Source organism: Cuculus canorus, chromosome 19, assembly GCF_017976375.1.
Source record: "Cuculus canorus isolate bCucCan1 chromosome 19, bCucCan1.pri, whole genome shotgun sequence".
NCBI lineage: Eukaryota > Metazoa > Chordata > Aves > Cuculiformes > Cuculidae > Cuculus > Cuculus canorus.
Genome location: NC_071419.1, coordinates 5,948,650 through 5,963,767, shown reverse-complemented (window position 1 = coordinate 5,963,767; position 15,118 = coordinate 5,948,650). Strand labels below are relative to the sequence as shown.

General features: G+C 52.2%; 1 protein-coding gene across 4 annotated transcripts; it reads right to left on the bottom strand.

Moving 5' to 3' along the window:
- Window positions 1-2,619: 2,619 nt before the first annotated feature.
- PTGES (prostaglandin E synthase) lies at window positions 2,620-11,321 on the bottom strand. 4 transcript variants are annotated; one of them, XM_054084067.1, is made up of 4 exons: window positions 11,057-11,321; window positions 10,114-10,296; window positions 8,564-8,646; window positions 2,620-5,363 (listed from the first exon to the last, which is right to left on the bottom strand). In XM_054084067.1, the coding sequence occupies exons 2-4, from the start codon at window positions 10,219-10,221 to the stop codon at window positions 5,114-5,116; spliced, it is 441 nt and encodes a 146-aa protein (XP_053940042.1). In that variant the 5' UTR covers window positions 10,222-10,296; window positions 11,057-11,321; the 3' UTR covers window positions 2,620-5,113. The 4 variants fall into 4 exon arrangements, with proteins under 4 accessions (XP_053940042.1, XP_053940041.1, XP_053940040.1 ...); XM_054084066.1 differs by lacking the exon at window positions 11,057-11,321 and adding an exon at window positions 10,874-11,016; XM_054084065.1 differs by having other exon boundaries at window positions 2,621-5,363; window positions 11,053-11,320.
- Between the last annotated feature and the right edge of the window lie 3,797 nt (window positions 11,322-15,118).

Here is a 15,118-nt window from a genome sequence, read left to right as displayed (position 1 = left end):
TGAGACAAAACAGAGCTCACATTTCCCAGCTCACAGGTTTGCCATCCTGGTTATCCCTGTCGAGAATGAACACTCCAGACACCCAGTGGTTACAGCAGCCTCCTCTCCCACTACCCTTGCGCTGAGCCCTTCTCCCTCTGGTGGCAACAGAAAGGTCTGGAGACCCTCCAAGCCCTGTTGTCAACACCTACGAGCTGCAGAAAGGTATGTACATATGACAGTAATGTGTCACCTCCTGGCAGCCAAACCCCTCCTGTCCTGATCGCTCCAAACTCTGCGCTTCTTTAGGAAGGAGCATCTCCTCCCTGGGGCCGATACAGTATTTTACTCACTGCTGCTTCTTTCCAAACCCCAAAAGGAATTAACGCGAGGGTGCAGCAAAGCAGTTGAGAAGCCGGATGGTAGCTGTCTGCTGGGGTGTAGCGCTCTGGAGCAATCTGGGAAGGAGGGAGGAAGCAAGGTTCACTTTGTAGTGGGTCTTACAAAGCCAAGGGAGAATTATTGCATACAGATGCACAGCACGGCCAGGAGTGAGGCAGAGCATCGCGTCTGTCTGATCCCGAGAGGCCGACGGGCACAGGAGCAGATACGATCTCCTCGAGGAATCATAGAATCATTAAGGTTGGAAAAAAAGATCTCTAAGATCATCAAGTCCAATCATCAATATAATACCACTGTGCCTATTAAACCATGCACTGAAATGCCATATCTACACCTTTTTTAAACCCCTCCAGGGATGGTGACTCCCCCACTGTCCCGGGCAGCATTTTCTGATGCTTTACCACTATTTCAGTACTGATTTTTTTCCTAATATCCTATCTAACCCTCCTCTGGCGCAACTTGAGGCCATTCCTTCTTGTCCTATCGCTCGTTATTTGGGAGAAGAGACCAGCCTCTACCTCGCTGCCCCCTCCCCATGGAGCATCCTTGGCTCCACCGCCCTAAGCGGGGGGCTCTGGGGACAGCCTGGTCCCCCCGCAGCCACACGAGGGAGCTGCAGCCCCGCTCAGCGCAGCCTGGAACCCGGGCTGGGTCTGGGGTGCAGAGCTGAGCTCCCCGCACCATGCTGCTCCTCTCCCCATCCCCCCCAGAGCTTGGGAACCCCCCGTCCCACTCTTTCTCCCCTGCCTGGAGCTGAGTCTTGGCACCTGCATCACCTCACAGCTCAGCTCAAGAGCCAGGCAGGGAAAAAATAGGTGGATAAAGTTTTCCTTGTGTCACCTTCATCCTTGTTGATGCCACAGAGAAGCAGGGAAACACTTCTCCAGGGGGGTTATCCAGGTTATCTTTTCCAGGGGACTAATGGCTGGGATGTCTGTACCTGTAAAGCTGATTCTTCTTGCTCTTCCCTCCCTGGGAAACCCAATTCCCAAGAGGGAAAAGGGGGTTTGTACGGCAAAACCTTACAGGACAGGATGGGAGAGCCCCACACCTGCCAGAAGAAATGGGAGATTTGGGGAAGGCAGAGTGACCTTTGTCAGAGGAAAGATGCTCGAGGGGGATCTTCATTCCAGACCCCACAAGGGGAGAAGTTTGGATGAACAGAAGACCCCCAGGAAGCAGTACAGGCAGGTAAGGAAGGGGTAGGAGGGATCCTGGGGTTGAACTGACTGGAAGTGCATGGGAGGGCAAGTGGCTTGCGATGGGTCTCTGCTTGCCTTTCTCCCACCTCCAGACACCTTGGGCTCAGCAGGAGGAGGGAAGACACAAACCAGCAGTGTGAATCATATTCAAATATTGGAGCACCAACCTCCGAGTGCCTCAGCCCCGGATGGGTTTTGTAGTGTTCCCACCTCAGGTCTGAGCCAGGTGTGAAAACCAAATTGTAGGCGCACATAACACAGACCTCACACACATCTTCCCCTGTTCCGAGGCTGGAGGAGGAAACTGGGAGCTCTGGGCTTTAGGATATTACTTAGGAAAAGGCAGGGGATGCTCTAGCTCATCAGTTGTCCTGCACACAGCAAACACTCCCGGCCGTCCCAGGGCAGAGCTGGCAGCCTTGGTCCTGGGAGAGCCCTGGTGGGCTCGGGCTGGCCACGCAGCGCAGAGCGGGCTCTATCCTGCCGCTCGCAAACCCCCACAGCGCTTCAAAATAAGCACAATGCTTGGGCCTCTCTGAAGTTTGCCTCGTGGGCTTTTCTGTTTGTTTTTCTGGAGCCAGGAGAGTTCACATTCCCAAGCTTTTCCCTGCAGCCAGTACAGCAGGGTTTATTTTTTTTTTTTTAATAAAAAAAGAAGAAAGCGGAGCTCTGCGCATAACTTCGGCTTTTCCACGCAGGGAATCAGCCCCAGGCACCGAACAGGCCGTTTAGAGGAGGCTGAAGGAACTGGTAGCTCTAGGGGCTGGGGGATTCTGCAGCCCCATTTCATCTTTTCCACGCCAATATCTCAATCCAAGCTACATCCCTAACCACAGCAAAATATATTGGAGAGAGTCCCTTTTATAAAGCCTCTGCCTTTCTTATTTGAAAGCAGAAAGCATGAAGGAAAGAAAAAAAACTACCAAATGGAGTCATTTTGTCCATCTCAACCAGCTAACATGGACACTGACGTCACCTAAACACCAACAGGTTCACAAAACAGGGGAAAAAAACAGAAAAATGAAGTTTTTGCATCACAGCAAGCTACACCTAAGCTGAGCTTTAAAAACACAGGTAGCTCCTTTGCAAGGTATAACCACAGAAATGAGAGCAACCACATCTTACCTGAACTTTTCCAGCCCTCCAGAATTTAAGCGCAAACTTGACCACTTGGGGAAGAAGCACCTGGCTGAGAACAATCAGGGTGTGAAGCAAGCTTGTGAGGACAAAGCATATCAGACCGCTAGACTGCTTTGGGTAAGCTGGGATGGAGGAGGGATAGATGGACACCAAGCTTTGTAGCAACCTGCTACTCTAGGCAGGAAAACAGCACAACTACTTCATTAGCTCCAGCTCTGCTGAATTTAAAGGATTAGCACAAATAATGCACACCTGGAAAAGAGCTTCCTCTGCAGGGCAGGTGGGCCAAGAAGAAAGGGACATCTCTTCAGTTCTGGGGCGCTCCAGGCTCTGCAGTGGGGCTTAGCAAAGCCGTTCACAGCTGGAGAGCTGTCCTGCTGGGGCTGGAGCCAGCTGCTACCCAGCTGCATCTGCTGCTCCCGAAGGAAGGATGTATCAGAGTAAAATGATTTGTTTTTATTGGGAATATTTGCTTCCTGTCACCAGGATGCATGTGCAGCAGCAGCAAAATGTACAGGAGTTCGGGACCTGCACCATGTGAGGCCGAAAAGGCTTGTTAAGAGGGGAATTTATTAGCCAGACATCTGTTAAGGCTCTGTTGGCCAGGAGCAAACTGCAGAACCTGCAGTCCTGCTCACTTTCCATATACAGTGGGCCCTGCATCCCCCATGGGAGAGCTGCAGACTCCGCTCCAAACCTCACCAAACACCTTAGCCTAAGGCGGGGGTCAAGAGTTACTGGTACAGAAGCTGCTACCCAAGCCAGGCACGGGCTCAGAGCATCCGTCTCTGCTGATGTCTCACCTCATGCTTTGTGCACACAGGTGCTCAGTGAGGTAAAAGCACCTCTGAGAGCAGCAGAGTTAAAGGAACAGCTTTAGTGCTTGGGACACATGGAAGGGGAATTTATTTTCTGCTCATTCTTGTTTCCTCCTGTGCTCTTAGCAAACCCCTGTGTCGTCTTTAAAGGAGGGAGGAGGCACCGAACAGCAGAGCCTTCTTCCTGCCTTGTCCTCCAAAGCGGTTCTCCATCCCATGCCGCTGTTGCCTGGACCAGCCCTTGGTTCTTCGGGACAGCTGCACAACAGGAGCTCAGGAGGGTTTGTCATCCTGTGATACCCTTGTCCCAGCCTCTCATCTCCAACACGACGGCTTTCAGAGCAGTGGTATCCTCCTCCTGCCAAGAGGTTCAAAGCCAGTCTGCTCATTTCCAGAGCTTTCTGCAAACACCAGCTAATCCAGGCTGTGCATGGCTTGGCAGCAGTGGAGAGCAGGAAAGAAAACACCCCCAAAGTGGTCACGGCACATTCCCCAAATAGCAATGGGCTGTTCTGCGGCTGGAGAAAGGCTACAAACAGAGCAAGAGAAATTTGCTCTGCTGCCCTGGGAATGTTTTTAGGCATCAGCAGCATATGAACGCAGATACCGCCCTTGGGAGAAAGCTCTGTCTGCAAACAGCAAACCCTCTGTTTTGTGTGAGCATCTCAGTCTTTCCAGAAGTCCCAGAGCTTTGTGTCCGGCTCTGCACAAGGTAAGCGATTCCTGACGGCTGCTCCAGTCACATCCCTCTGCATCTTGCCACAGCGCGACTGAGATGGAAAAGCCACAGCTGCTGCTGGCTGGGAGGTGCCGAATACTGGCCAAGCCGTGTCCTTGCTGGGACAGACCAGCTGGGACAGACCAGCTCCTGCCTGCAGTGAGGCTCCCCAGCAAGGAGCTGTGTTGTGTGGTGTGAGATGAGGCGGTGCTGGCAGCGCTGAGCCACATCAGTGGCTTTGCAGCATCACCCTTGAGATTTTCACTTCCACATCACGCTGCCCAGCAGGCACCTGCCTCCTGTCCTCCTCCTCGTGGGGAGAGGGAAACTAAGGGACCCTCCCCTCTCCACAGACCCACACGGCCAGGCAGGAGGAGGCTGGCTGTTTTATACCTCCCTCTGTGACCACCCACCCCTGATGACCAAGAGATTCCATGGAGCCCTCGTGGCTTTCTCTTCCTGATTCACAGGGTGAATGACCAAGGGGAAAGGGCACATCTTCCTCTTCCCAGTTCTGAATGCACTTGGGCCAGAAAATGTTCTTTCCTTCAATGAACCCCTTCCTCAAGGGGCAGTCCGGGTGCTTTCCCCTTCCCATCCTTAGCTGAAGCAAGAGAAACCTGCCTCCCCATCCCTTCCGTACTCCATGGGGAGACATGTCCCTTCTTTTTGGTGACTTCCTTGCTTGATTTCAATAGCACAGGGACTTTACCAAGGCTGCACTGAGCATCCCTGGGGTGCAGGTGGCCTCCCTGGCAACCTACCAAGTGCCTGCACACACAGATCACCTGGTCCAGCTGGGAAACGGGCAGAGCACAGCACGAGGGGGTTTGGAAGGCCGGTTTCATTGGGTGTTACCAGTATGGGGTGGTGGCCAGGAGAATCTGCAGTGCCATGGAGAAGCAGGGCAGCTGTGCCACACTGTAGGCCACTGAGCGTGTGGGTGCCTTCAGCCGCAGGAGGTAGGCGATGGTGTGGACGATTCGCCCCGCACAGAAGATGAAGAAGTGGATCCTGGCCACCGCAGGACTGGGATCCAGCAGGGAGTAGACAGCTCCAAGGAAGAGGAAGGGGAAGATGTTCTCCATGTCGTTGCGGTGGGCCCTGAAAAGGGAGATAAGATTGCTCCTTTTCACCAGGCTTCCCTGCCATGTCCCATCCCTTCTAGCCAGAGCACCCAGTCAAGGGTGCAGCTCCATGAGACAGGGCGGATGCGACCCTCAAAGGAGTCAGATCCCCTGACATAAGCAGGCAGCAGGATTTTACACTCATTGTCTCTCCCTTGGGATGCTGTGCTACCAAAGCTTGCCCTCCATGACTGGGACACCTTTGCCACAACAGATGACAGCTCCAGGGTTACAGCTCTTAAATAAACAAAGTAAAATAAAGACCCTGCAGGGCTGTGAAAAGCTCAAAGCTGGTGCGGTGCCAGCATGGCACAGCCCCAAAGGTGACCAAGTTAAACAATAACAAGATGGTTTCCAGGCTGTGATTTCTCCAGAGGAGAGATTCCCAGCATGGAAGGGTTCATGGCTTTGCCCCATGGGACTGGGGAGGAGCGCCCCAGGCACCCCTGCACTTTGCCAGCAGCCACCACTCAATTGCACTGGAGCCGGGCAGAAGGGACTGCTGTGGCCTTGCAATGACACATTGACGGGGCCAAGCCCTGTGCTCCCTTCGAACGTGCACCCTCCTGGATGTCACAGCATCACCTGCTACCACACATCGCTACAAAACCAGGAGGGGATCGTGCCATGAGCATAGGCGATGTCCCTTCTACCCCAGGTGCAGTTCTTTGAAGGAGGGGCTGCTTCCCAAAGCAGTGAGGCTGCCCTCGACCTCCAACCACCTCCGTCTCTCCTTCTTCTGCTGCTTTGCGACGCAAGAGCTGCTTTCTGCAGCACAGAGCCCAGCCCTGCGCTTTGGTGAGGGGGACCCTTGGGTTGTGTTCTGGCTCGTGGGTTCAGATCTGGGCTGAAGAGTGACCCAGGCACGAGGAGTCTCAGTTGCCTTTTCCCTGTTATCTCTGAAGGTTTGAGAGGCAGAGATGAAGCCTTGATAAGAACCACAGTTGCTTCCCCATTCCTGTGCCTCAGGACATTTAAATCTTCACAAAGCCCAGAGAAAACTGTAAGCTATTTTCTCCCTGAAGCAAAGGCCAAGATGCCTGCGCTGCTCTTCTGCGCAAGCTGAGAAGTGGCCAGGAAGTTTTAGAACACTCCGTTACAGCTCGTTGGTGCAGACACAGGCAGGGACAGCCCTGGCTGAAAACTGACTTTGGAAAAGAAAGAGGGCTGTGTTTTAACTGCCCCACCAAGCACTGATTTCTTCAGGCCAAGGTTTGCCAAAAGCTTCTCCATCAGAAATTTTCAACACCAAGTGCTCTGTTCTTTTTGAGGGTGACTCTTGTTCCCAGGCAGGATCAGTCCCATCACCCAGGTTGTCCCAAACTACTCGCCCCCGCTGTGTTGCCTGGAGACAGGGACATGAACAAGGCTCCAGGTCCAGCAGCTGGTTCACATCACCATGAACGACCCCTGTGCTGAGCTCCAGCCCCTGCCAGCGTCCCTCGCTGCTCCCTCCCCACACCAAAGCCCAGGCCAGGAAGGAAACCCTATTTCCTTTGCTCTCTGGGTGCGGTTTTGGGACAGCACAGAGGAATTGACCTGGAGAAGACAATAAAACGAGTCCTGCTGTTGTAGGAGGACTTAGTGGGAATGGGCTGATTAGAACGCAGACTTATTCCCTGCCAAACCTGGGAGCAAGGCAGGGAGCTGCAGGAAGCCCTCTGCTTCCACCCTCGGCCAGGTGGTCCCTGGGCAGAGCCAGCCCCTTCCCAGACACGAGGACAGGCTGCTGTCTGCCTGCTCACAGCCTCTTCTCTTCCCAGCCCAGGATTGCGCTTGCCTTCCCGAGCCAGCATTGCCTCTGCAGGTACTGCCACAAAATGCTCCACAGCCTAGCCGGGACCACGGTGAGGAACATGGTTTGCTTCTGGTGTCAGCCGTGCCAGGAGCTGGCAGCTGCCAGATACCCACCACCTCGCCCCACAGCAGCCCCATCTCAACAAGCCCCTCAGGAGGTCCAGCGGGGCTGGAAGGACAAGCGAAAGAACAGGGAGGAGAAAGGAAAGAGAAGGCTCTGATGTTCCAGAGCTGAGACCAAGTCAGGGGCCTCTCTAAGAGGCGAGGGGGAAACCTGGCTGCTGTTTGCTCTCCTCTGCTCTGCTCCTGCCCTGCACAGACCCCAGCAGCCCGGCTGTGCCTCTGCTCCGATAACACCCGAGAAGAGAACCTGACATCAGCCTTGTTCAGGAGAGACACCTTGGGTTGAATTTGTCTTCCCCAGGGCTATGAATAGGCCAGCAAGGATTGCCCTTGAGTATTTAACCGCACAAGTCACATCCCAGAGCTCCCCAGGTCTTTAATGCAGCTCTGGTTATTTATTTTTATAGAAGTTTGTCTTTTCTGACTAATCAAAAGAGGTCTATGATTATTATTACTACTATTATTTTCTTTTTCCTAGCAAGGGGACAGCTTGTTTCCCTTTTTCCTTCCTCTGCAAGCCCAGGGATTAGGTGGCCCTGGATGTTTTTTAAAGCAAATCTTGCAGGCAGTGAGAGGTGAGCAGCGTGGTCCCCCACCCACAGCAGAGCTGGCGGCTGAGGGTTGAGTGACAGCAGGGGACTGCTCCAACTCCTTTTCCTGCACGTCACCAGCCCACACAGCAATCCAGCCCAACAGTCTAGTCACCTCCTGGGGAAAAGGGACAGCAAAGCAAGCCCAGGGCTGAATACCTGATACAAGGTTTGCTTAATTAGGGAGACAAAAGTTATTGCCACAGTGTCCAGCCTCTTCCCAGACCCCTAAACAGGGTGGCATACAGTACCGTGACCAGTCACGGACTTCCAGTGATGGTCTGGTTCTACTGTCCAAGCTGTGCAGGGATCTGGGAGGGTTCAGGGTCCTTCTGGAGCAGGGCACGAGGAGCCTGTGGGTGTGGGTATGGGATAAACCCTCTGGGGCTTGCAGGATTTTGAGCATCTAGGAAGGAGTTTCATTGTGTCTGAGTCAGACCCCAAACCCAGGTCCTTCCACATAACCCCGCTCCAGTGCACACCAAGCTTCCATTAAATATTAAGCTGCTGCAGTGTACAGCGTCCTGCAGCCGAGCTCCAAGCATCCAACCCATGGAGGTAATTACTTAACTAATGAGCCCTTTAGCTTCCCACTGTTGCTTTGCCAGCAGCTGCCGGCGACCTCCCTGCGGCTGCTGGAGAAATGTCAGCACCACTGTGTACTCACCTGCGGCACCGCTCCACATCGGGGTCCTCACGGTAGTACTGCAGCCCCCCATTCCGCAGCGCGTCCTCTGGGTTTGCAAACGCCTGCAAGAAAGAATCCCCATAAAATACGTGCTCATAATGTTCTCAGGAACTTTACAGGTAGAAGCTTTGCCCCATGTCTCTAAGACCAGTGGGAATTTCTTCCTGCCCAAGGAGACCTTTCAGCACCTGTTTCTCACCACCCTTCACAAACGCAAGAGCAACTGCACTTCCATGTGCATGATCCTAGGGGTTAAACTTTGCACCTCTCAATGGGTTTTCCTTATTCTCTGAAAAACCCAATTCTGCCCTCCAAGCAGGTCCCCAATCAGGGGCTTCAAAGGAGATCCAGCCTCCTCCCAGTCTGCTTCTCCCCATGAAACCCATCAAAAGCAGACTTTGCCAGCCATCAAGTGAGCTCATTGCTGGCACAGAGCTTGCAGACACTGAATAAGGCATCCAAAAGATAACTAGACTGACAGATTAGTTCACCCTACCAAGAAAGAATATTCCCCAGCTGGCTTTTTAGCAGTGAGGCTGTGCGACTGAAACCAGTCCTGGGGAAATCAGATCCTACGCTAACAAACCTAGAAGTAAAAATAATTTATACAAGCTCCCCATCTATGCTTAGAAGCTGTTCACGGGGACTGGGTTACACGCAGCAGCTTCACTTTGCAGCCTGGAAGGAATCCTGGCTCTTTCTTTAACCACATTACAAGCACAGGCTGTCCCAGGGCTGGAGCATCATTCAGACACAACGGGAGAAGCCAAATCACTCGCTACAATAATGCTGCAGCACAGGAATAGCTATCTTTGTATTTTATCTCAGAGCAGAAACCTCTCCCTCCCATTTCATTGATGCAGTCAGAAACTCAACTACTTTAAAACAGATTTTACAAACAGCTGAGTTTTGCCATGAGTTCAGTTTGGGTTGCGGGCAATAAAAGGTCTGGTTAACCCCATTTCCAGACAGCAGCTAGAGCCCTTTGTCCTCCCTGTATTTCCCCCTTGTGTCCCAGAAGCATTTCCTCCAGCTATAGTTTTTATTCTCCATGACTTTCTGCTCTCCTCAAGCATTGACACAGCGATTCAGCCTCTGGAAGCACAAAAGCTTTCTGCTACATTTCAAGAAAAAAAGACCATTTCAATAATCTGTTCTTAAACCTTTTTTTCTTTCCTCCTTCTCTTCCCGACACGGCAAACTGACTGTAAACACTCCCTTTCCAGAAGCAGCTCACCTGCGTGGTGGCATTTTAGATCTGAAATTACTATTTAGATTAGGATTCTGAAATTATAAAATCAAGCTACAGATTGTAGAAACAAACAAAAAGAGCCAAAGAGAAGCAAGATCTTTATCTGCCACAGCAATGAAACAAGTTTTGCTTTCAACTTAAGTCAAAGAAAACTCAACTGGCTTCTGGAAAAGTTCGTCAGCCTTTAAAGCAAATAAAAGAGAAAGGGAAAGAAAACCCACAGGAACCTAAGGAAAAAGCCAGAAAGGGAGAAAAAGGTAAAGGAAACAGAACTTACCTTCTTTCTGAGTCTCACTTGTCCCGTAATGATAGCAACCACATACATTTTTAAAATCAGGATTGTGCTGTAGAATGTAAATGACATAAAGACTGTGTTTTCCATCATTTTGGAGGGAAGTGCCGCTCGGTCGCCTGCAGGACTCACAGCCGGTGGAGATGTTGCTTGGGCTGCGAGAGGGCTCTGTGGGAGAGGGGGCAGGAACAGCCATGTCTAAAGACAACAGAAGTCACCACTGTTTCCTCAGCAAAAGCCCACAGCCCTGCGGCCCCTTTCACGCTGGACAAGAGTAAATGGTACAGCAGAGCTGCTGGTGAGTGAATCCCAGATGTGGATACGTTGCTCCCTGCTGCAGGCTGCTCCTGCTCCTCACTCCTTGCCACCACCAGCTCCGCAGGGATGTAGTCCCCAAACTGGGATACAATCCCCCTTGACCGTGTGGGACCCAGCAGGGCTCAGCCTGGCCACAGCTAGAACTCTTGCCTCCCTAAAACAGCCCACCATGACCCCCATGCCCTATGTCCCCTCCTGTCTGTGCCCAGAGGGACAGAGCTGCACAGAGCATCCCTCACCCAGGGGAACGAGCTGATCCGCCGTGGGAAAAAGGAAGAGTTAGGAAGAAGGTAGGCACCTACCTCAGAGGCACATCCAGCCCTTTGCTCCTTCTGTCCCAGATCCCACAGCCCACTCCTCCGTGGCAGCACTCCCAGTACTCCCCAGTCCCGCCCAGTACAGGCTGAGCCCTCCCCTACACAGCCACCTGCTGAGGGATGGGGCAGAGGGGACAGAGCCGTCCTTTGCCCTACCAGCACCCATCACCCGCGGGCCTGGGCTGCTCCTGCTCCCCTGGCTGGCCCGGGAGCTCCAGAAGTGACCAGTCTGGAAGCACAACCAGGCAAACCACAGACCACAACCCTAAATGCGCAGAGAAATCAATACCAGCCTGTCCAGCCCCAAAGACAGCTCCTCCTGGTTTCCTCGGAGAGAGTGAATCAGGGTAGTTGGGTGTAATTCTGTCCTCGGTCTAGAAAGCAGCGTTTGAATTTGGAGCTGCCTTTTCCATAGTCATCAAACGCTGGTGAAGGAGTGGGATCTAAGGCTCCGCAGGCAGCTGGGTTGCTCTTCCAACACAAACCTTTAACTCCTTCTTCCCCAGCCCTGGCCCCAGCGCTGGCAGCAGCGAACCTCCAGCGAGCAGATTGGAGCTCTCCAAGTTTATTAGTGTTAAAGGGCTGGATTTGGGATTTGGTTCCTTTACACCGAAAAAAAGAACAGCCCACACTTATTTCAGGCAAGTGGAAACTGTTGGAGATTGAGTGGAAAATGAATGCTTTGAAGATGTGAGCAGTTTTTTAATTCACCAATATGTTGGAATAAAAACTTCCATTTCAAGCCACAAAAAAAAAGCCCCCAAAACCCCAAAGAATGGAGTATGAGGGTTTGTCATTTACAAAAGAATCCATTGAAGTGTTGTTGCTTCTAGGACTGGTTTTGGTTTTTGGGGCTTTTGAACTTTTTAACAGCCATTGAGCAAAATTAGTCCTGTCCTTTCCAAGAAGTTCCACAGTAACCCGAGAGGAGCATTGCACTGAGCCCAGGACCGGGGTCCAGTCCTGTCGCTACAGTCCCTGCTGCACAAGGACAGGTTTGTCCCCAGCAATGGGATGCCGGTGGCACCTCACCTCACTTCCCAGGGAGAACAATTTAGAGGAGTCATTTCCTGGGGTCCTGGTGTGGGTTTAAGGCAGCCTCCTGCTCCGGGCACAGCAGTCCTTGGCCCAGCTTGTACACAGCATCATCAACGTGAGCGTGAGTCCAGTCATAGGGGCAGATCTGGAAGGTCAACTCGTGCCTGGGGAGTAAGGCAAGGAAGAAAAGAGTCACTCTCCATCTGGGCAGAATTATCCCACCAGCCCTGACTAGAAAGACCCTTCAAGCGCAATATCTCCCTTCTGGCATGGAGATCTGCAAATTCTTTGCATTTGCCTCTGAATCTCCCTTGCCACCGCTGTTCTGTCTGGATGCTGTGAACCTTAGAGACAGCGTACCGCTCATTGTGATGCACTGGCTCAGCCCCACAATGTCTGAGTGTGCAGAGAGCCTTTGGAAATGCCAAATGCATGGTTTCAAGGTGGGGGTGTTTGTAGTTAGTCACAACCACCTCTGTGTCAGAGCTGCTGTAGAACAAGTTCCAGCACAGCCCAGTGTGGAGCTCTACAGGGAACGCTTCCATTGGGCTTCTTCCACAGAGATGGGTATGGGGACACCAGGACAGACAGCAGCCACGCGGATTCAAACACTGCAGTAAGGGTTGGGGTGTTTGTCCTGGACCCCAGTCCTGTGCTGTCACCAAGCAATTACAAATGCCATAATGCCCAGCATCAGCAGTTGATGGCAGAGCTGTAGGCCTAACACCTCTCCAAACATGATAGGGAGCAAAATCATAGTAGGGAGGACTTTGGTGCCCAAAGACTGGGGTGATGTAAGGGCCAGACCAGATCTGCAACGGAGATGATCCTTTCTCCAGCAGCCCCTATCCCAGCTCTTCCAGGGGCCAGGACAAGCAACCAGACCCTTCACCAACATATCACACCCTGCATGGAGTCACTTCAGGTTTTACCTGCTGAGGATCCAGCCCGCAGGCTCTTCAGCAGGGAGACCTTTTTCTTTTGTGTACCTTCTCCTCCTGAGGCAGCCAGCATGCCTCACTGGGCAGCAGGAATACACACAAGCTTGATACCACCTGCAGACAAGCCAAGACTTCTGCTAGCCAAACAGACTTGCTCCTCCTCAGCATTTTTCAAGCTTGGGCAGGAAGCCCTGGACAATTTGCACAAGCAACTGGCAGACATTTAAACCAAACGGAGTGATCAAGAAGCTCAGTTTATTTAGGCATAAGCCCCTGGGACAGATCCAGGTATTGATGTTGTATGTGCCGGGCGTGCTCCATGGTTTGTGAAAACCACATGAGCAAAGGAAGTTGGTTTTTCCACATGCTTACGCATTTCAGACCCTTTCACCATTACTCAGAGCTGAACCCCAGTGTGGAGGATCAGCACCTATGTGGATGGGGTTGAGGGGCAGAAGCTGCCTGGGAAGGCAGGTGTAATATAATCCCCGCTTCAAGTTCACGGGTCTCACGCTAGGTAGGACACATCCACAGCCGCATCTTCCTGGAGTTCCTGACCCAAGGCAACACAGCTGCCAAGAGCATATTCCACCATCCCATTAATCCAGGCAGAAGCAGGCTAATATTAATGGTTTGATCCTCCTTCACGGATCACATCCTGCTAGGACGGAGCCATTGCTTGAATGAGACCAGGTCCCAAGGGCAGTGTGTCTTTCAACTAAAATCCATACCTTAGAGCCTTAAGCACAAGAGGTCTCAACTTAGGACAATATCTACCTAAAACCAACACTGCTAACAAAAAACACCGCTCTTTTTTTTTTTTTTAATTTTTTTTCTCCAGAAAAGATTAGAAAGAATCAAGATCAGGCTTTGAAAGATTTAGTCCTCAGGTCAGACTGACCCAAGGAGCTGAGAGGAAAAGACAGAGGGTTGTGTTGTAGGAGGAACTGAACTGCAGCAGGCAGAAGGAATGACAAATTCATGGGAGATGCTTGAGAAAAGTACTTAAGAATAGAAGCCTCTAATAACAATCCTGCTTTGGAAAGATTATGGAGTAAAAATCACTCTCTGTTCCCACATGGGTTATTTATTTGAACAGCTGAATTACACTACAGTATTATAACTACATGTTTTCCACTATTGCTGTGCTGGGGAATTTCCTGGTGGCAGTGACATGAGAGGGTTGGTTGTGTAATAAATCCTTGTCAAGGGAGTACAGGCACGTTTGCTGGGGTGGCACAGCCTGGGCTCCAACGTGATCTCAAAGAGCGGCAGAGGCTTTGGGCAATTACAGCTCAGATTGCCCCCAATTTTCCCAAACAGACAATTCCATCCCACAGCCCGGGCTGAGCAAAGAGCCCGAGGGGACTGCTCCAGCCTGGAGGAGACAGGCAGGCGGGTGGCACTTCTCCAGAGTGCTCCCACGTGCTGCTGGAGAAGGTGCAGAACCCCAACTGGGATTTTGCCTGCCCTGGACCTGCAACTCAGCCCACAGCTCCAAGCAGCGCTGAGCCACTTTCCCAGCTTGTTCCGATACCGCCGTAGGCGCCGGTGCCCTCTTTTCCTGCCATTTCTTCCTGCTGTTCCCAAGCACAAAGCCTTGGAGCCTGCAGACATGCCCTGCCCCAGTGATCACTTGCTCTTGGCTGCACCCAGCCCTGGGAAATCCGGCTGCCCACGGGAGGCTGCGCTGGCTCAAACACAGCTATGTAGTCAAGTAAAGGCATGAGAAGTTTAGCTATTTATTAAAGAGAAAGGCGTTCCACCTGCATTCACTCCATAGCCTGCATGAAATCACATTACCGTGACACACCTTCTCCCCTAGATGAATGAAATCCCATCGCTCCACCTGCAGCTCCCTGTCCTCCAGCTCCCGGGCTCCTCACTGCTCTTTGTGGCATACAGAAGATATAGGAAAGGCATTCAGCAGCAAAACCACCAGCATTAGCATCTCCTGAAACAAATGGGATGCTTCAGCCTTTGGCAAACTCAGGCAGATTTTGTCTGGTTTGCATTTGAAAGTGACTGTACTGGCTGAGCTATCTGAGAGGCCTCAGGCATGAGGAATGTAGAATCAGACTCTCCCAAACAGTCCTTCACACTCAGGATCACCAGATGCCTGCAGCAGGAGAGGCCCCAGGAAGGGGCAGGACTGTGGCAGCTCCAGGTCTAAGGCAAAGAGGAGCAGAGGAAGCTGCTGTTCCTCAGACACCCCTGGAACAGGGAACAGGGCCAAGTGAGAGGCAGTGGCATCTCCTCCTGTCTTCTTGCCTAGCTCCATCCACTGTCCTTTCCTGCCTGCTCCCGGGCTGCTGCCCTGCTCTCAACCAGTCTCCGCACCCACCCTGGCCACAAGGGAATCATTGTGTTCCCCGC